Raw genomic sequence first — 20,796 nt, 5'->3', positions numbered from 1 at the left:
CCCATGTTGATGGCACCAGAGTCTCTTTTCTCTGGATGTGGGATAAAGGAACATCATTTGAGGATGTCCGCAGAAGGGATCTGAATCGCAGAATAAGAATGAATTTGATTAATATGTTGTATGTGTTTTATGATTCTGGTTTTTCAGTGGAGAGTATGTTTCCTAATGAGACAGTTGTCCTCAGAAACAGATTTTCAAAGCACCAGCCTGGGACTCGCCACTCTGCACCACTCCTTGTGACCCTGCACTCTCTCCCCACCATGACCTATTTTTCACTCAGGGTGCCCTGGTCTTGGCAGAGGCAAGCTGGCTAACAGTGTCCCATTTCCTTCTGTCTGCTTGGAAGGAGTACCCATGCCAGCAAAGTGTTGCTCAGGGTTCCTGGAGTGCAAGCAACAGAAAATCAACCCAGCTGGTTGGAACAAAAGAGCCATTGATGGAATGGGACAGAGTAGCTCACAGAAGGAAAAGGAACTCTGATGAGCCACACTTGGGAAAGGCTAGGAACCAGAGTAGCACATGGTATCCAAAGAGCAGGGATTGATGGGCAGACTTCTCAAGGTGGCTCTGCTTTCCCCCAGCGTTTAAGATGTCCCTGGGGCAGTTCTTCCTGAAGGCATCCCTGCTCCTGCCCCCACTCCGCTCCTGGTTGTCATTCATTCTGGCCTGAATTCTCTGCTGGATTGGGAAGCCCTTCAAGGGGAACTATCTTGTCTTGCTCATCTGGGTAACTCCAGGGCTTAGCATAGCTGTTGGTCAGGGTGGAGGTTTAACAGAAATTTATTTAATGCATGAGTCAGTGCTCCTCGAGCACTGTGCAATGAGTCCTGGACGTTGAGTCAGGTGCCCTGGGGTTGAATCCTTCAGGTGCCTTTTTAAAGCTGTGTAGCCCTTGTCTTAATCATCTCACTTTATTTATTATTTTTAAAATATTTTATTTATTTATTTGAGAGAAAGCGCACGCACACTCCCACACACACAAGCAGGGGAGCAGCAGAGTGAGAGGGAAAAGCAGACTCCTCACTGAGCAGGGAGCCCAGTGTGGGGCTCAAATGGTCCCAGGACCCTGGGATCATGACCTGAGTCGAAGGCAGATGCTTCACAGACTGAGCCACGCAGGCACCCCTTAATCTTCTCATTTTAAAAGCAGGAATAGCAATCCCTGTGTAAGAGAATGATTGCGGGAATTAAGTGAGGTAGTCCTGTGCACACGGTCGGCCAGCATGGATGCTTGATGTGTGATGATAGCTAGCAGTTTCCCACACTGTGCCACTTAAGACCCATGATAAAGTTTGGGGTAGATATGACCATCTGCATTTTGCACCTGGGGCCATGGACAAGCAGAAGGGTTCAGCAACCTGTCCCTGTCACTAAACTTGCACATGGCTGAGCTTGGATCTGACCCCAGCAATGTGACTCAGGTGTCCATCCCCTTATCCATGGTCAGCGCACATAAGCTACTTTCTTTCCTTGCACACGGGGCACCCTTGGCTCCTGGGTCTGGGCGAGGTGGCCCACCCTGCTGTGTTTCGTGTGGCTGAATTTCGGCTGCCACTGGAGCAGGACTCAGGGAGAAGCCTTGGGTCCTGCGTCAGCATTAATGCACACAAATTGGGTAATCAGCATCTAACTCCTCGGATGGCAGGTGACCCAGACCTCTGGGAATGAAGGTGGCTGACGTGGGAGCCTACTGCACTCTTAGCATACACCATGTGGTGCAGATGCTGGTGGCCCTGTAATCTTATTTGGTCTATTTTAGGAAGCAGTCAAGTGGATGAGAAAACCCTTGGCTCCTTGGTGGAGAGCGCTAATCAGTCTGCTGTCTGCCTGAGTCTCTCTCTCTCTCAGTCTGCATACCTCTGAGTGGCATTCAAGGGGACCCGGGGTGGAAAGTCTAAAACATCCAGTCCTAGGAGTTTAAGGAGGATCTTAGATGGAGAATTTTGCTTTAGAAAAGCCAACCAGGGGTGAATAAAACAAAGAGCAGCAGAGGAGATCCCACTGAAAGGAATAATGGTGGGCATGTGGGCATAGACAGAGACAATTTGTGCCTCAGGGCAGAGAGGAAAGTAAGAATCACATGTTGTCCACCCTTAGCTGTGGCCAGGTAATTAAGCCTGGAGAGTGAGTGGGTCTTATAAGGGCCTTCTCTGGAGGGGCCCAGAAGACATGCCCCTTCACGACCACTGAGGAGAGAAGTATCATTTGGAATAGTCTAGCCACAAGGACATTGGCAATGGTGTCTCAGACCCGGATCCTCCTTCTCAGTATGTTCTGTGGGTCAGTCTCCGTGCAGGCAGGGGCCCAATGTGACCTTTGTAAAGCAGGCTGAAGTTGCTGGAAAATATGGCCATTGGTATTTGCAAGATGGCATCTGAATTGGGGTGGTTGGTTCCAGGGCATCTTGTCCTTCTTTGGAAATGCTACTGGGCTCCTCCTACAAGGAACCTGTTCTGCTTATGGGGCTGCAGGGCCCAGGGTGAGGAGGAAGCACACAGTTTCCTTGGGGTCCTATAACAGTTTTAGATTATTGGTGGAACTTGGCTTGCTTTGGCCCTTAGATAAGGCTGAATACTTGGGGGGCAGGTGGGAGGGGTGCTTGTGTCCTGATCTCTCCTTTTTTTTTAAATTTTTAAAAATTTTTATTTATTTATGATAGTCACACACACACACACAGAGAGGCAGAGACATAGGCAGAGGGAGAAGCAGGCTCCATGCACCGGGAGCCCGACGTGGGATTCGATCCCGGGTCTCCAGGATTGCGCCCTGGGCCAAAGGCAGGCGCCAAACCGCTGCGCCACCCCGGGATCCCTGTCCTGATCTCTCCTGATCTCATCCCTGTCTGCCTCTCCTGCTTCCCCCCTGCCCCCACCAGTCCTCACTCTGCATTGTTCCCAGGCCAGCCCCTAAGACTTGCAGACTCCCAAGTGGAGTCCACATCCCGTTGTCCAAAGTTATAAGTCAACCCATAGTGTTACCAAATATGTCCCCTCATCCTGCTTTGACCAAAATACCTTCACAGTGACCTGACAGGTCAGGTCTGAATTTAGAATGTTCTGACTCCTCAGAGTTCTGCCTGGGAACTTGGGAGCGTAGGAGAACCATCCCCTCACTCTTAGCTCATTCCCACTTTTCCTCCCATCTCTTGCTCTGACTTACCCTTGTGTGACCAGACTCCATCTGGAGCCCCACAGACAGCATTCCTTGGGTCTGTTTTTTTTTTTTTTCAGTGTTAAGACTTAGGCTATTTACTTTTTATCTGTTGAATGACAGTCAATGCACCAATTGTTGTAAGGTAAGAAAAGAAGTACTACAAGAGAGGTGAAGATTGAGGGTGTGTGTGGGAGGTTAAACTAGCAGTCTGGATGAAGTCAGATCTTGGATGACCCTGAATCATGGCTGCAGGGTTTGGAGTGAACATAGTAGGGAGCAGTGGAGAGGAGTCCCTGAAAGTTGTAAGGAGAAGAGGGATGAGATCGCAGCTGAGCCCTGCAGAGACTCAGGCAACAGCGTGGAGGAGGGTGTAGAGGTCAGGGGGTATGCTTGAAAGCTCTGACGATGGCCAAATACTTCTGGTTTGCAGGAAGTGATGTTCTACAGTGGATCTCCCAGCGGCTTTGGATCTCCAATCTGGGTGAGAGCTCCTCAGGCACTCGGTCAACAAAGATGGTCATGTGTGCAGCGCCACCAATGAATTTCTGGAGGGTAGAGACGAAATGGAGGCTTAACCTTTGTCTCTGAGAAATGGACATTGGAGAGACAAGGCGTTCATGTGCAAAACAACCAGAATCAAAAGTGAAGGCATGATAATGGGGCTGGAGAGCATGTAAATAATGGATAATTGGGGAAGAATCAGCCAAGACAGAATTCTTGGAGGGGGTGATGCACACATATAGCTGATTTCAAAAGAAGGTTATGCTTGGGAATTGCGGAGGGGAGCCCGACGGTCTGTCTTCCCAGAGGGGCACTAGCCAGAGCAGTGGTGTAGAGATGGAATGAATGAGATAGGGAGTGGGAACGAGGGGAAATTGGGAGACATGACTTCAGCTGGGTGTGCAGGGCAGGGGAGGAGTAGGACTATAGCTGGCATGTTTACAAATTCCAAGTTGTTGTTGTTTTTTTTAAAGATTTATTTATATATTTGAGAGAGAGAAAGAGCATGCGCTCACATGTGCACGGGTGGGGGAAGGGCAGACTGAGAGGGAGAGTCCTAAGCAGAGTCTGCACTGAGCCAGATGTGGGGCTCGATCCCAGGACCCCAAGATCCTGACCTGAGCCGAAGTTACAAGTCAGCTGCTTAATCAACTGGGGCCACCCAGGTGCCCCTGCAAATTCCAAGTTTTATCTGGGAGACAAGTCATAGGAAGCCATGGGGGATTTTTGAACATGGCAGTATGTATGATAATCATATGTAAGCGAGGATGTCTGCAGCGATTTGAGGGGTGGATTGGAACAGAGAGACTCTAAGGAACAGACTTCCCACTAGAAAAAAGACTTGGTACAACAAGGCATAAAAAAATGAGACTTGTCAATGACAGAGGGAGTGAGACATGATGTAAGAAGGAGGGTTGGGGAGAAAGTCTTCTCAGCTTTGAAGGCTGAGATATGGGATGGGATGTGGGTTGGGTCCTTGGGCCGGAGAACTAGAGGTGGAATTCTTTCTCAGTGATCGATGAAAAGACACCTGCTTCATTGGGGCTTCTGAGAAAGAACCAGGAAGGTTTTCCTTTAACTGACACAAATCCAGAAATAAGACTGTGTTTTCAAGCACACTGGAGGTGGGTGGGAATTAAAGGGAGGTTTAGAGGAGTTGGGGGCAATAGGGGTGGGATCTGGGCCTGGGATGCAAGGAGAATTGAGCTTGGGATAGAAGCTGGCAATAAACATGGCTTCCTCTTTCCTTTCTTCGTTGAGTGAGGAACTTTCTGTTGATCAGAGACATTCTTTCCCTGCGCCTGGGGACTTCTCTAGACCCAAAGGGCCCAAAGAAGCTTCTCCATATACCTACAGTGGACCACCTGTGACACTCATTAACATTTGGGTTCACTGGCTCCCCCTAGACTTATGAGTTGTCATTCTGGGGATTGGGCTGAGGAATCTTCTTCTTACCATGCCTCCCCAGCTGATATTTGCCTATGGCCAAGTTCAGGAACCACTGTCCTCACTCCTTGGATGAAGTGCCATTAGGATGGAAGCACCTCTCCTGGAGTTTGGAGAACTGTGTGGGGGTTGGGCAGTGAGCTTCCGCCTTCTGTGTCTGCTCTTAACTTCCATGTGTCTTCTCAGAGGCACAGAACTTGGGGAACTTTATTGTCAAGTATGGCTACATTTATCCCCTGCAAGATCCCAGGAATCTCGTTCTCAAGCCTGACAACAGCCTCTACCGATTTCAGGTGGGTTTTGGTCTTGACCTTGGTGTTATATGGGATTAATCTTACCTGAGAAGGTAATTGTGTGGTTTCATATCATCACAGATCAGAACTTTAGAAAGAGTGGGAGGGGGCTAAGGTAGTTTCATCTCAAGCCACAGGACTGGGTGGGGGGCTCAGGGGGACAGTCACAGCGTAGTGTTTAAGCATGGTTTCCTGGTTTCTTTTGTAGACACCATATTTCTGGCCCACCCAGCAGTGGCCTGCTGAAGATACAGACTATGGTAAAACTCTACCTCCCCATGCCTTTGGTAGTGCTTAATACGCTACTTATTTACTCACTGCATTTTGGTGACATTTGTCTTGCTGTCATCATGACCTTTATGTCAGTTCACATCTGTATTGGGAGGGTTCCCAGGGAAGGGAGCAGGGGTCTGCTGAGACTTCTCCCCACCAAGCCAACCACAGCAGCCTCATGCAGATGCAGTTTTAAAATATGATGATGATGGAAAATGTCATTGCTTTCTTTTTCAGCCATCTATCTGGCCAAGCGAAATATAAAAAAGAAAGGGATTTTAGAAGAATATGAAAAGGTACAGAGATGCTTTCAAGTATAAGCTATTATAGTTGGAATAAAGTCTTCAGTTGTTTTTTCCTCTTCCTCCTTTGTGATATCACATATACCCTCATTGTCCATCCATCCATCCATCCACCCTTGATCCATCTGTCCACTCACTGTCTATCCATCCATCATCCACCCATCCACCATCCACTATCCATCTACCATCCATCCACCATCCATCCACCAACTCTCCATCTATCCACCATCCATCCACCATCAGTCCATCCATCTATCCTCTATTCATCCATCCAGTATCCATCAACCCACCATCCATTCATCTACCATCCATCCACCCACCATCCATCCATCCATCCACCTACCATCCATCTATCTACCATTCATCCACCATCTACCCATCCATTATCTATCCACTGTTCATCATCCATGCACTCACTATCCATCTATCCACCATCTATTCACCATCAATCCATCCATCCATCCATCCATCCATCCTCCATTCACCCATCCAGGATCCATCCACCCACCATCCATCCATTCATCTGTTTGGAAGCAGCTTGCTGAAGTAAATTCTTCCCCATGTCAAGCTTCAGTTTCTCCTGCTATAATAGAAACCCTTGCCTCAGTGTCTACTGGACACACAATAGCTACTACCTTCCTTTTCCTTCCTTTTGCTGTCCTAAAACAATGAGACAATTAATATGCATGATAATGGATAGTGTGTGATGAACAGATTTGAACTTGAGTGTGTGATGAGAAAACAATAGTGTAGCTTTTGTTTTAGGCCAGACGAGTTAGATTTCTCAAAGAACACGCCCTCGCCCTCAAAAGGCTAGGTTTCTGGGCAGACAGCAACAATCTTGCTGTGTTTTTATTCTTTACAAACATGTTTTTAGAAGTGCCAACATCATGCCAATCTTAGGACTTGTCTGTGCATTTGTGATGCTCTGTCATTGAATATTGAGTTTCTGCTTTTTCTCCCATTGTATTCTCCCTTTCCTAATAAGATTTGGGATATATTTATTTAAAAAAATTCAAGCCAGGGTCTGGCTTCTGTTGGCAAGGCTTTCTGAGAATTTGGTGCTACCCTTTGAATGAATGCCTTTGCAAAGCCAGGATGGGAGATCATTTGGCTGGGGTGAGGCTGTAGCAGGGCCAAGGGCATGCCATCATTGACTTAAAGCTTTCTGCCCTCTGCACACAGCATATGTCATGGGGCTCAGTGTTCTTTTTGTTTCCCATTTCTAGGAAAATTACAATTTCTTGAACAAAAAAATTAACTACAAATGGGATTTTGTCATTATGCAGGCCAAAGAGCAATACAGGTAAGTGAAAGGTCACGTTTGTCCACTAGTCATCCTTTCTTCCTCCCTTCCTTCTTTGTTTCCTTTTGTTAAAATAAATCTTAACTGGGCACTTCTGTGTTAAACATTAGGCTAGGCATGGGGAACGTGGAGGCACAATCTGGGGTCAGGTGGATGAGCAAACAGGCTGCAATGCTACACTGAGATGGGGGCCTCACACTGGGGTTTCCAGAAGGAGCGGGGGAAACCGCATCAAAGTAGATGGAAGTCTTCAGAATCTGGAGTCAGGGGAATGGCCACTTGAGGCAGCTCTGCATAGCTGGAGCAGAGAGCCTAGAGCCTGGAACTGACAGATGTGAGACCCGAGATGTCAGCAGGAGCAGCTTGTGGGAGGGTTTTGTGCTAAGGGCCACGGGAAGCCATAAAGAGATTTTAATTGGATTTGCACGGTAGAACCACCCACTGCTGCTCTCATTTGCCTGCTGTCCACTTCAGAACTGGAGCCGGAAGTCCTCATGAGGGCTTTGCCTTGTCTAGGAGAGCCAGACGTAAATGTTGGAGAGAGTGAATCAGGCAGGATGAGATCAGAGGTCAGGCTGTTACAACAAATAGCCCCCAGGTCCCAGGAGCACAAAACCACAGTGCTGTGTTACATGCCCACTGTGGGTTAGCTGGGGCCCTGACATGCTTTGTGCCCCCTCCAGGACCCATGCTGAAGGAGCAGCACCATCCAGGCTTTACCTGTTGCTGGAGCAGAGGGAGACAGAGCCTGTGTGGGTCACAAGTGATGCATGTCACTTCTGCTCGTAATTCCTTAACCAAAGCAGCTCCTATCATTGTGCCCAACCTCAAAGGAGTTTGGATGGGGAGGTACAGTCCTATCGTGTGCCTGTAATACAGAGGAGTCAGGAATATCTGGGGACCAATGCCAGATATTACCAAACTGGATAAGTCAAGCTGGCCTAGCCTCACTCACTCTGGCAAGTCCATTTTCTGGAAAGGTCTACCTTTGCTGGTGCATAGTTGAGCTGGACAGTGAGCTCTCATCAGGCAGCCTTAGGATTGGAGTAGTGGGAGATTAGTTAGGTCTCTCTAGAGAAACAATAGGATATATATGTATGTATGTATATCAAGAGTTGTATGCTAAGGCATTGGCTCACACAATTACAGGGGCTGAGAAGTCGCAAGTCGCAGGCTGGGGACCCAAAGAGCTGGTGGCGTAGGTTTGTCTGAAGGCTGGCAGCCTGGAGGTCCAGGAGCTGATGTTTTAGTTGAGTCCCAAGGCAGGAACAGACTGCTGTGTCAGCCCAAGGCCATCAGGTGGGAAGAATTCCCTGTCATTCGAGGGAGGATCAACCTCCCCCTTTCATTTCATTCAGGCCTTCAACTTAACATACCCTCATTTGAAAACACCCTCAGGGACACATCCAGAATAATATTTGACCAAATATCTGGGTGTCCAGTGACCTAGTAGTTGACACATAAAATTAGCCATCACAAAAGGTGAGCGCTATTATGCAGGTGTGCCAGTTTGGGAAACACAAAAATTCCAATGGCAGATGGCTTTATTGCCTGGAAGGGAAAATATCTGTTTTGAGGCTTTAGATTCAGGTAGAGGAGCATTACTGAGAGACCTGGTGTGGGCCTTTCACCACTGACATGTTTCTGCCTGGGTATGTCTGAGACAGAGCGCTGCAGGGAGTGCTCTAACTTCCCATCACTTGTATTTGTTCCTAAGGCTTCTTTTGGTGAGGTCTGTGTACTGTCTCCTTTGCTGTTGGTGAGAGGGAAGTGCTCACAGTAATTCTGGTCATCCTTCACATCCACAAATAGCGAAACTGACACTTAGAAAGTTTAAACAGTCCTCGGCAAAGTCACTCTGTGAGGTAATGGTCAAACCTGGGCTAGTGTTACTTTGAGTTTCTGCTGGATTCCACACTGGGCTGCAACCCCCTTATTCTTCCCCAGCTCTCTGCTCTAAGTAGGATAGCCCAGGGATCCTGAGTCCTGCAGACCTTGACATATGCCTTTAAGGATACTCTAGCTCCCTGGCAGCTCGGGACTATTCTCAATGGCTCCCACAGGCCCCACCAGTTGGGCCTTGGCCTCAGCCTAGATAAAGCTCTGTCCTTCCCATGTCACAGGACGTCCCCTCCTCCATCACTTCTAGATGCCTTGGGATGAGCAATTCATAAAAGGCTCTGTCCTTCTGAGATACTGGCTTTTCCCCACTAATTCCATTGCTTGACTCAGAGGCTGCCTCCGATTCCAGATTTCATGTCTTCAGTGGCTAATTTTGTGTGTCAACTTGTCTAGGCCATGGTACCGAGATAGCTGGGCCACCACCAGTCTAAGATGACATTGTGAAAGTATTTTTTTTTTTTTAGATTTTAAAAATTTGTGAGCAATCTTTATACCCTACAGTGGTATACCCTACTCAAATGCACAATGCCGAGATCAGGAGTCTCATACTCCACCTACTGAGCCACACAGGTGTCCCGTCAAGGTATTTTTTAGGTGAGATTAACATTTACATCAGTAGACTTTGAGTAAAGGAGATTACCTCCATAGTGTGTGTTTGGGCCTTATATAATCAGTTGGGCCTTATATAATCAGTTGAAGGCCTTAAGAAAAAAAGACAGGTTTTCTGAGGAAGGAGGCGTTCTGCTTCCAGATTGCCTTTGGACTCAAGTTGCAACATCAACCCTTCCCTGCATCCTGCCTGCTGGTGTGTCGTTCATAATTTAGACTTGCCAGCCTCCTCAATAGCGTGCTATTCCTTAAAATAAATTATCTATCTATCTATCTATCTATCTATCTATCTACTACTCTCCTACTCTTTCTGTTTTTCTGCAGAAGCCTGATCAATACAAACACAGGGTCTCAATGAAATTAGGTTGGCCATGTAGGTTCGCTCCTGAGGTAGCCATTTTGTTATACTGAGCCTCTCCACATAGACCTCTTTTCTGAATCCCGGATTCAGCATCTAGCCACTCATTCAACATCTCATGTTGATGTCACGGCTCAAACTTAACTTGTTCATATTTGAATATTTCTCTCCCTCATACCCCAAACCTCTTCCTCTGGTGTTACCCACATCAGTGGAAGGAGCCCCATTTACCTCCCGTTCCCAAGGCCCCATACCCAGTGTCTAGTCATCTAGTCCTATTGCACACTCCTGGCAAAACTCCTTCTGCCCACCTGCTCCCACCTCCCTGCCCTGGTTGAAACAACTTCACCATGAAACAACCAGGCCATGGCTGTGTCTTTCCAACTGGTCTCTCTGCTCCCATTTGCATTTTGGAAACACAAATAGGGTCCTGTTATCCTTCAGAGAGAGATCTCTCAGTTCAAATGTCTACTCAAAAGAGACTTTTCTAATTAGTTGTTGTTAGGGAACACACATCGTCCTAAGACTCAGTGGCTCAAAACAGCAACAATTGCTTTATTATCTAAACAGGTTTCTGTCGATCTGGAATTTGGGAAGAGCTTGGCTGGGCAGGCCTGGGTCTGAGTCTCGTAAGTGGATGCAGCCCAAGGCTGGAGCTGGAGGCCTGCAGCCACTGGCTGGGCATTTCTTGCCCTTGTCTTGGGGCCTCTGGACCTCTCCAGGTGGCTTGGGCTTCCTCCCAGCATGGTGGCACCAGGGAAGTCACGTTGCTTACAGGTGGTTGGAAGCCTCAAGGGCAAGTATTCCAGTGGGAGGATGGCAGCTATCCCGCCCTTTATGGCCCAGCCCCCAAAATCATAGAGTGCCATTTCTGACATTACTGTGTTGGTTGAACCAGCCACAAAACCCACCTGGTTCCCGGGAGGGGAGAACATGAACCCTCCTCTCAAAGGAAGGAACATCAAAGAATTGTAGACATATATATTTTTTAATATTTTATTTATTCTTGAAAGACACAGAGAGGCAGAGACATAGGCAGAGGGAAAAGCAGGCTCCCTGTAGGGAGCCTGATGCAGGACTCAACCCTAGGACTCTGGGATCATGCCCTGAGCCAAAGGCAGATGCTCAACCACTGAGCCACCCAGGCACCCTCATCTGATTACCTCTCAAAGGCCCCATCTCCAGACACCATCGCATTGGAGGTTAGGGCTTCAATATATGTTCTGAGGGGCACACAAAGATTTAGTCTATAACAGTCTCTTTGGTGCACCAATGTACTCTCAGTACTTTTTAAAAAATGATTTTATTTTATTGTTTATTTGACGGGGGGGTGGTGGGGGGGGAGAGAGAGAGAGAGAGAGAGAGAGCCCAAGCAGAGGGAACAACAGAAGGAGAGGGAGAGGGAGAAGCAGACTCCCCACTGAGCCGGAAGTCTGATGCGGGGCTCAATCCCAGGACCCTGAAATCATGACCTGAGCCAAAGTCAGCCACTTAACCTACTGAGCCACCCAGGCACCCCACCCCATACTCTCAGTACTTTGAACATAGGGGGAGATCAGTGAATATGTGAACAAATGATTTATTGATTGATTGATTAAGCAATACTGTTGCTGAAAGAAAAAAAAAGATCATAATACGACAACCTAAGATTCTTTCTTGTTTACTGGTTCTTTCGGATTCCATTCATCACGACTCTCCTCCAAGTACATCTGTCCCAGCAGAGCCAAAGAGCAAAGCCAGAAAGGACCATTATTGTCAATTAGCCACTGACTATTTACAAGGCTCTCCAGCATGATGGAAACGCTGCAGTGCCGTAGGCCGTCTGTGGCCCATCCTCCTGAGGATGTGGGGTAGTTAACCTGGTGGAAAATCCAGTTAGGTTGGCAAGGGGAAGTTGAAGTGACAGTGTTTATATTTAATTTCCAGAGGAGGTTGGCAAAACACCCCAGTGGAATGGCACTCTCCACCCATCTGGCTCTCTAGATGTGCTGACGTTATTCACAATACATTAGCTAGCAAATAAATCTGCCGTCTTGTGGAGGGCATGTGCGTCATCCCACGTTGCCTGGGAAAGCAAGCCTCACCGTGTGAGTGCAGGTCGCCGTGGAAATGGTGCTGAATGGGACCTGTGGCCCTATAATTACCGTTGCCCGGCTTCCGTGGGAGGAAAGCATGGCATTGTTTCCTCTCCATAATGAGGAGAGGGGGAGATGGAGATAAGGGAAAATAAATAGCCTTTTACAATAATAAGTTGGGTTTGGAAAAACCCTGACTTGTCATGAACTCTTTGAAAGGACAGAGTGGACCCGACAGGGAGGGAGACACACAGATCCCCGAGGCCCAGCATTTTCCCCATCAGCAAGCTCTGGCAATGCCTGCTGCCTGCTGGTCCAGACGTTGACTGTGTTGTCTATCAAGGCAGGGAGAAATTAAGCTGGGTAGTCAGGTGTCAGCCCAGAATGTCATCCACACTCGCCCTGGTGGTGAAGGTGGTGGCGGTCTGACTCTGGGGCCAGTCACCGTGGCGTGGTAGCTCTCAGACAGAGCTGGACTCTGGGACCAGATGCCTGTTCGGATCCCACCCTGCCCCTTGCTGACAGTGTGACCCTCTGCAGGGCATTCAGTGTCCCTTTGCTTCAGTCCCTGGAGCTGCGAAGTCCCTGGTCACTGGGGGCATTAAGTGAGTTAATACTCGTGTGATATTAGTGTTGACTATGATGATGATGATGATGATGATGATGATGATGATGATGGCAAACGCAGATTATTTGGAGAGGTGGGGAGAGTGGACTGGATCATCAGAAGTGGGGTACCTCACTGAGCAAAAGGTGCAAAGTCTTACTGGCTTGTATGTGGCTTTTGGCTTCTCAGGACTGGAAAGGAAAGGAATAAAGCAGACAGGTATGCGCTGGATTGCCAGGAGAAGGCATATTGGCTGGTCCACCGATGCCCTGTGAGTATTATTATCCTTCCTGGTTTCACCCATTTTATGCCTCCCCATCTCTATCCTGTACTCTCATTATCCCTTTTCTGGCTCATTTCCCGCTGTGGCTGGAACTGAAGGAACAGGAGTGGTTGCTCAGCACTGGGTAAGCGTCTAAGTGCCTCTTGGTGGAAGAGGAAAGACTGCCTGATGGAATGAGCTTGTGGCTCATCTGGTGGTGGTGGGTCTAAACAAAGTTACCTACGGGAGGAACCCGAATGAGCTTGCCTTTTATGAGGGATAGATTATGATTTTGACTTTTTTTTTTTTGCCATGATACCTTGGAAAAGGGACACAAGAAGAAAAAACTAGTACCCAGGTTCTACAGAAAATGCTGTAGAGAACTGGAAGTCTGCATAGACCAGGCTATGCCTTGCATCTCTTGTTCCCTCTTCCTTTTCCAGATCCATCCCCAGCAGTTGAGGTGGGAGTAGGTGAGGAGGAATGAGTGTGTGCTGTGCCTCACTTCTCAGAGCACAATGCATCTCTATCTAGCTCAGGGACTCTAGGGGCCCAGAGAGACAAGCTGGGCATAAGTGATGTAGCTTGCTACGGCTCATTACTGGGAATGGTCACCTGCTGGGGTTACCTCTGCTGCCTCACTTTCCTCCTGTGGCAGATCCAGGTGCTGCCTTTGGGTCACTGGAGGTGGGAGATGTGAAAGGGAATCTGGAAAGTGAGGAGGTCAAAGCAGATGTGCTTCCTCTTCCTCCTTTAGCCTTCCCGCCTGCCTGCTGACCGCCTTCTCAGGTCAGAAAGTGAACTGGGTCAGCCATGGTGCCAAAGCTTCTGGAATTTAGAACTTTGACCTCATCACATTTTGGCCATTTTGCTTATTTCCTTTCTACATTCAAAACAGATACACATACACTGTTCCATCTGTGGGCGCATTGGTTTGCACAGCTCGTTGCTGAGGTTAAGGTCTTGGAGTTGGTTGATCCCCAAAAAGCTTGTTTGGTTTTGCTTTGTGTCAGGATTCGTCCTCTAGACAAATCGGTTAGCTGATGCCCGATAGAGGTCACCAGGGCTCGGTGAAGTTGTCCACAGCTGGGATGACAGGATCCTGGAGGGACAACTTACATATACGCCCCTCCCTGTTGTAGCTCAGGAGTGAGATCTTTGTATGAGAAGGAAGGGTGCTGTCATTGCTCAGCCTTCCTTCTGTCACCTGTTCCTGAAAGGGGAGCCTGGGTGAGATAGGGGGACATGGCAGGGAAGCCTCTCATTTGGCAAGATGCCCTGGTGCCTGTGGCACTCGTGATGGAGGGGATCCTTCTCCTTGCAGGGTGGAGAACGGATCCTCTATTATGTGCAGAGACTCCATGGGGTGGAAGGGCCAGTGTGACTGTGTCCCTTGCAAAGTGACATAGACCGACTGTGCACAGGACCTGCCTCGGATCTCTCTCCTCCCCTCTGTCCCTGTAGCCAGCCAGGAGGCCTGTAGGGAACAAAGTGAAAAGCAGATGATCTGAATTCTCCCAACTTCTCCTGGGGCAAGCTCTCAGCGCCCACACCAGGCAAATGGCGCAGAGTGGCCCCTCACAGTATGATGCAGAAGTCCCTAAACTTGACAATGTGACTCTATGGTTACTGCTTCCACTATCACCTGCCTTGTTTCCACCCCCCACCCCCACCGCACTGCTCCCACTTTCTCCCACCTCCATCGCCATCACTGTCACTGGTCCATGATGATGGTCATCATCACCATCATCACCACAGCAGACCTGAACTGAGCACATAACTATGTGCTGGGCACTGTGCTAGGCTTCACTCGACATTCGTCCTCTTGTTTCATCTTTGCAGCCCCTCATGAAAGGTGATATTAGCCCCATTCTGCTGATAGGGAAGCTGAGGCTCAGGCATATTGCCAGGGTTGCACAGCTACTGAGTGTCCAAGGATCTGAGCCCGCAGACTGGGGAGCACCGTCTCCTGGTCCCTGTGCCCTTTTGCCTCCCACCACAACGTTACATGATGTCTTAGCTCATTGAAGGCCTTTTTGGAACCTCTCCGGTCATTAGAGCATCGTGTGAGTCACTGCTGCTCTAACAAACATGATGCCAGGGTGCAAAGGTGCCCAGTCCGTGCTTGAGAGCACTGAGGAGCCAAGTTCACAGGGAGGTTCTGATGTACCTGGAGCTGTCGTAAAACCCTGTGGACACAAAACTATTTTCATGTCCAGTCCTTGCCAGGGCTGCACCCCTAAATCAAACTGGACCATCAGCCAGAGATGAGGCTGGGGTGCATCTGGGTCCTGCTCTCCCTGACTTTCTCAGAACACTGTCAGCCTCTTGGTGGAGCGTTCTGCTTGAAGAGCGTCCTGTCTGAAGTCTGTCTCAGGCTAGAAATTGAGCAGTCTCACTGACAAACCCACGAAGCCCAGGAGTTTAGGGGCTGTCAGACTGTCTCCAGGAGACCAAACAAACTGTCAGTTCAGTGGGAAAAAAGCCAGCCAGGCAAACAAAGCTTTTGACTCCGTGGAGTGTAAAGCCGCCAGTATGTGGACCATCTGTAACCAACTGTCGTAGAATGGGACATGGATTGCTGCGTCTCAGTGGTCCCCTTCTTCACTTGTCTGTTCATTGATCTGTGAAACCTTCATGGGCCCCGACTCTGTGCCAGCTCAGTTTGGTGCTGGGCATAAAATAACAGCTAAATGTCATCGAGCACCTGATACATGCCCGCATTAAGCTCTTGGTGTGGATGATCCCATTTACCTGATGACAATGCTGTCAGGTAGGGAGTATCCCCATCCCCGACACTCAGATGGGGGGCAATCCAGGCTCAGAGAGGGTCAGTAGGTTGCACAGCACTGGGATGTGAATCCACATCTGTCTGATGTGCTACCGCTGTAGGATGTGAGGTCCCCCCCTCCCAGCTTGGGGGGCACAAGATCCAAATTGCCATAGCAGGTGAACAGCATCTCCTGGAGATAAGGCCTAAGTGCTGAGGGGGCACAGCGAGGAGTGCTTGATTCAGGAAGTGCTGGTGGCGGGGTGGTGGTGGTGGTGTGGAGCCGGATGCTGTATCAGAGAGCTCATCATGGGCAGAGGCCAAGACCCAATGTGGGTGGTGGTGGCTGAGGATTGTGACCCAATCCCTGCCCTGAGCCCAAATGCTGCCTGTGACGCAGCATCCATATGCTGGGGGCAGGTTAGAAGGGGAGAACAGTGAAGGAAAATGATGTTCCTCTCCCATGTTTTACCCAAAAGAAACAGAGTGCAGATGTAGGCAGGATGCAAACAACAGTTAATTGCGTAAATCAACAGAGGGTGAATGGTTCCTTTAGAGAAGTCATTTTGGGGCCTTCTGTGCATCTTTGCTGCACCATCTGGGACTTCTGGGTCTCCCGAGGATAGGGTCCACTGACGTGGGGACCATGGGTATATGGAGGATGTGGTCCAGGACAGAGGCGGTGTGTGCTCCAAATGACACAGTCACTTGTCCGAATATCAAGCTAACTGGCCATCACGTCAACCACAAATCCCGACACTCACCAGAGCAGAAGGTGTCTGCCTTCCATTTCTTGTTGAGGTTGGGCTGAATGTCCAACAAAGAGAAACAAAATAAATTTGAATGGATAAAAAGACAGATAGATGCATTTAAATCTTTACATATGAGCTTATATCCACATAAAGGAACATTATGAAGCTATTAAAATTGTATTTTTTTAAAGATTTTATTTTATTTATTCATGAGAAACAGAGAGAGAGAGAGAGAGAGAGAGAGAGAGAGAGAGAGAGAGAGAGAGAGAGAGGCAGAGGGAGAAGCAGGTTCCATGCAGGGAGCCCGATGTGGGACTTGATCCTGGGTCTCCAGAGTCATGCCCTGGGCTGAAGGTGGCGCTAAACCGCTTAGCCACCCGGGCTGCCCTAAAATTGTATTTTTAAAAGGCCAATTATTGATGTAGGAAAATGGTCTGACATTTAATGTTATATCATAAAGGCAGACGGAAAACCCACATACTCTGATTCAAATGAGAAAAAAATCCGACATCTATTTTGTGGGTGCCCACGCTGTGCCAGGTGCTCACTCAGCAGTGGGGATACCTGGACGCTGAGCCATGACAGACGATGAGCCTGTGCCCTCAAGGAGCTTACAGTCTGGCGGAGAGCTGGGGACAGAAGCGATTGCACACACGAGTGCGTACTGTACAGAAGGGCAGGACGCTGGAAGGGGGCAGGGGTCCCGTGTCAGCGCAGGGTCTGGGAGCACCTCTCCAGGGAACTCATGTTCCAGCCAACATCTCCCAGTGCAGCCCCATCTCTGTCTCTTTCCCCTCCTTCATCTTGTTCATGTAGCTATTTGGTATTTTATCTCTTGCTTTCTGTCCCAGGCACCAGAAGGGGCTGAACTAATACGTTAGGGAAAAGAGTGATGATGGAGAACAGAAGAGGAGAAGGGACAGGAGGGACATGGTGGAGTGTCCCCGAGCAATGTCCCTCAGCACTCAGCCTGGTGTTGCCCTGGGGATGTCGCCTCCTCAGAGCAGTTGTTGGGCATACAGGTTCTTTCCTCACCCGAATTATGATGCATTTAGGAAGTTGCCTCTTTGGCTTATGCCCAAGGGACGTTCTCGGGGCATCACAGCCTGGCACTCACGGGGGGGGGTGGCTGTCTTTGTGGGCTCTCTGCGTGTGGCACTGGGGCTGGATGGGCCTGCTGGCAGCCCACGGCAGGGATTGCTCTGGTCTCCTGCACACCGCAGGCAGCTCTGGCGAGTACCCTCCTGTGTGCCAGAAACTGCAGCGCCAGTGGCTCTGCAAGTGGCAGGGGAACAAAAACTTGATTCTACCTGATGAATAAGTGAATGAATCAGTGGAGCCTGGGAGTCTTCCAAACCAGCAAAGGTGGAAAGGCAACCCCCTGGGGAGTTTTGAGGGCAGGGCACCGGAATGGGGCCACAGCTCAGTTGGGAGCAACTGAGATGCTCGAAGGAGGCAGGAGATGGGGAGACTGGCCGCCAGGAGGGCACGTGTGGCCGTCTGCACAGTGCAGGGCAGCCAGGAGGGGCTGGCACTGGACAGGCTGGCAGGATCCTAAAGCCCCCGGGGCGGCCACAGCTCCGAGAGTCAAGGCCGTCTGGTCTGGGCGGCGGAGGGCAGCCCTGTGCTGATTACGGTTGTGCAGGTGCACCAGGGAGCACCGGGGCAGCCGAGTTTATATCAGAACATGGGGCAAGTTTGAAGGAAAGATTTGGAGAACTAACGCAAGACTTGAGCAGACAAGTACACTGAAGCTGCTGAGGTTGTAGGGGTGCCCGGAGCATGGTGGGTATGTGTGTGTGTGTGTGCGCGTGCACGTGTGTAAGTCTGTCTTTGGTTACCCTGGGGGGGAATTCTTTGTACCAGATGGAGAAGACAGTTCCTAGAACTCACTTTAGGGATGGGCATGGATTCTCGTGTCCCCCTGCCCCCACCTCCATGCTGGGTTAGATCCTGTTGAAGGCTGGCTTGGACTTCCACATTGTCCCTCATAGCACTTGTCACAGCTGTAATTTATCATTTGTGGGATAAGTTGCCGAGTGGCTGCCTTGCCCACACAACTGGAAGTGCCTCGAGATGCCAGCTGGGGATGCCTTGAAGTGTCACATTCCCCACAAGCTCCCCAGGCTGAGCACAATGTCACCCATGGGAGTGCCTGATAACATATTTGTTGATGGAGGTCCACATGTGACCACTGAGGTGAGGACAGCCACTCCCTTCCCCTGTCTTTCCCCACCGATTTTTCTACTGCTTTCTTTTGTCTCTTCCTTGCCTTGGCTGTGTGCCCAATATCTGCCCCCTGTGGTAGCCTGCTGAGCTAAGTAGGCAGATTTAGCAAGTAAAATAGAGGATGCCCAGTTAAGTTTGAATTTCAGACAAGCAGCAAATGTTTAATGTCGCAATATTTTTATGCTTATTGTATATTTATATTAAAAACATATGGAATGTATTTTTATGTATCAAAATTGTCATTTGTCTGAACTTCAAACTTCCCTGGGAAGCTTATATTTTATTTGGCAACCGTACCTCTGAGCTAAACACGTGGTTGATGTTATTGAGGTTGAATCTGTTGGGGAGAAAGCTCAGTGGCCTGCCTCTGCGTCAGGGTCATAGGCCGGGTTGATCATATGTGTTGGGAACTTGATGGTTGCCTACATCAAACTAACAGAGAAGGAAGTGAAAGACTCAGCTTGCTAGCCAAGGAATAGGGGACACCAAGCAAGGTTGGCTGGAGGGTTGGTTGTCTGACAGAGAAGGGGACTGGTAAAGCCTGAGGGGCCCCACTTTGGCCCCGGCCTTTACATACACGATCCTAAAATGAACACAAGCCATTGCTCAGTAATTGCTACTCTCTGTTTAGAGCTTTGCACATCAACTTGTTAAATCCTCAACAAGAACTTGACATGTAGGAGAGATCACCTCCATTTCTCAGGAGGGGTAGCGAATGTAGAGAGAGGTGGTTTCCAAAATCTTCATCACAGCTAGGAAGTGGCAGTTCCAGCACTGGAAACCAAAGGTGCTGACTGAAGCCTGGATTCTCCAAAGCACTGCACTTTAGAGTGGGGAAGGAGCACTTCCAGAGGAGTTGGGGGTTCCTTGTACTAATCCCAGTGAAGTCTTACTGAGTTTGAGTTTTATCCATCCATCCATCCATCCATCCATCCATTCACCCACCCATCCTTTCCATCCATCCATTCATCCATTTATCCATCCATCCATCCATCCATCCATCCATCCATTCACCCACCCATCCTTTCCATCCATCCATTCATCCATTTATCCACCCATCCATCCATCCATCCACCCACCCATCCTTTCCATCCATCCATCCATCCATCCATCCATCCATCCACCCACCCATCCTTTCCATCCATCCATTCATCCATTTATCCATCCATCCATCCATCCATCCATCCATCCATCCATCCATCCCAATCATTCACTCACTCCTACACACACCTATCCATCCCACTGTATTGGGTTTTGGGATGCCACGGTGGTGGAACAGCCCCATGAAGCTTACTAGCTCATCCAGAGGGTCTTTGAATAACTGTAGTTCCCCATGGGCTAAGCCACAAGCCCTTCTTAGCTCAGGCTCATAATTGGTAGTTTGACCAAGGCCTAGAATTAATCAGAAACTGGAGAGTCTTCCAGTGGTGGTTCTTACATTGTTTTTCTTCCTTTTAGCCGGGAATGAACAACGTACTGGACTATGGCCTGGACCGAGTGACCAATCCGAATGAAGTTCAGGTAAACCAGGTAGGTCTCTGCTGCAAACTTTGGGCAGGGCCTATGTCACGTTCGTAGGCTGGGAAAGTGTCCACACGATTATTGTCTTTTTGTGCCTGTTGGGGCAATGATGTCTCCCCTTTGGGACCGCCAAAAAGATATCTTGTGACACCAAAGTCAGGAAGGGGGAAGGCCATGATAAAGGTCTTGCATGATGAGAGATGAGAGAATGTAGAGTGCAGGTCAGAGCAAATGGGATCTAGGTGGTCGATATTCAGACTTTTTTGAGGCAGTTCCCCCTTTGATGAAATCTGATGTCTGATGAAAGTTATGAACCCATTCCGCCCAGAGATGCCCAGACAGACATTTTGCACACAATCTCAGCCACTTCCCTGACACTCTGGAGACTGTAGGCCCCAGGCTCAAAACTCTTGTACCGACTTTGGGTTTAAACCTCC

The 20,796-nt window shown here is 49.1% G+C and overlaps 1 protein-coding gene across 2 annotated transcripts in view; it reads left to right on the top strand.

Annotated features, from left to right (window-relative positions):
- Nucleotides 1-20,796, top strand: part of RGS9 (regulator of G protein signaling 9) — a 69,110-nt gene that overhangs the window by 10,975 nt on the left and 37,339 nt on the right. The window contains exons 3-9 of one of the 2 annotated variants that reach the window (XM_055315354.1): nucleotides 3,584-3,634; nucleotides 5,287-5,393; nucleotides 5,602-5,653; nucleotides 5,904-5,962; nucleotides 7,198-7,274; nucleotides 13,015-13,096; nucleotides 20,297-20,359. In XM_055315354.1, coding sequence (XP_055171329.1) covers nucleotides 3,584-3,634; nucleotides 5,287-5,393; nucleotides 5,602-5,653; nucleotides 5,904-5,962; nucleotides 7,198-7,274; nucleotides 13,015-13,096; nucleotides 20,297-20,359 — 491 coding nt within the window. Of the gene's footprint in view, nucleotides 1-3,583; nucleotides 3,635-5,286; nucleotides 5,394-5,601; nucleotides 5,654-5,903; nucleotides 5,963-7,197; nucleotides 7,275-13,014; nucleotides 13,097-20,296; nucleotides 20,369-20,796 lie in introns of both variants that reach the window. The other variant, XM_055315344.1, reaches the window with a different exon arrangement.

This window comes from Nyctereutes procyonoides, unplaced genomic scaffold, assembly GCF_905146905.1.
Source record: "Nyctereutes procyonoides isolate TBG_1078 unplaced genomic scaffold, NYPRO_anot_genome, whole genome shotgun sequence".
Lineage (NCBI taxonomy): Eukaryota > Metazoa > Chordata > Mammalia > Carnivora > Canidae > Nyctereutes > Nyctereutes procyonoides.
This window is presented reverse-complemented; position numbering and strand designations above follow the sequence as displayed.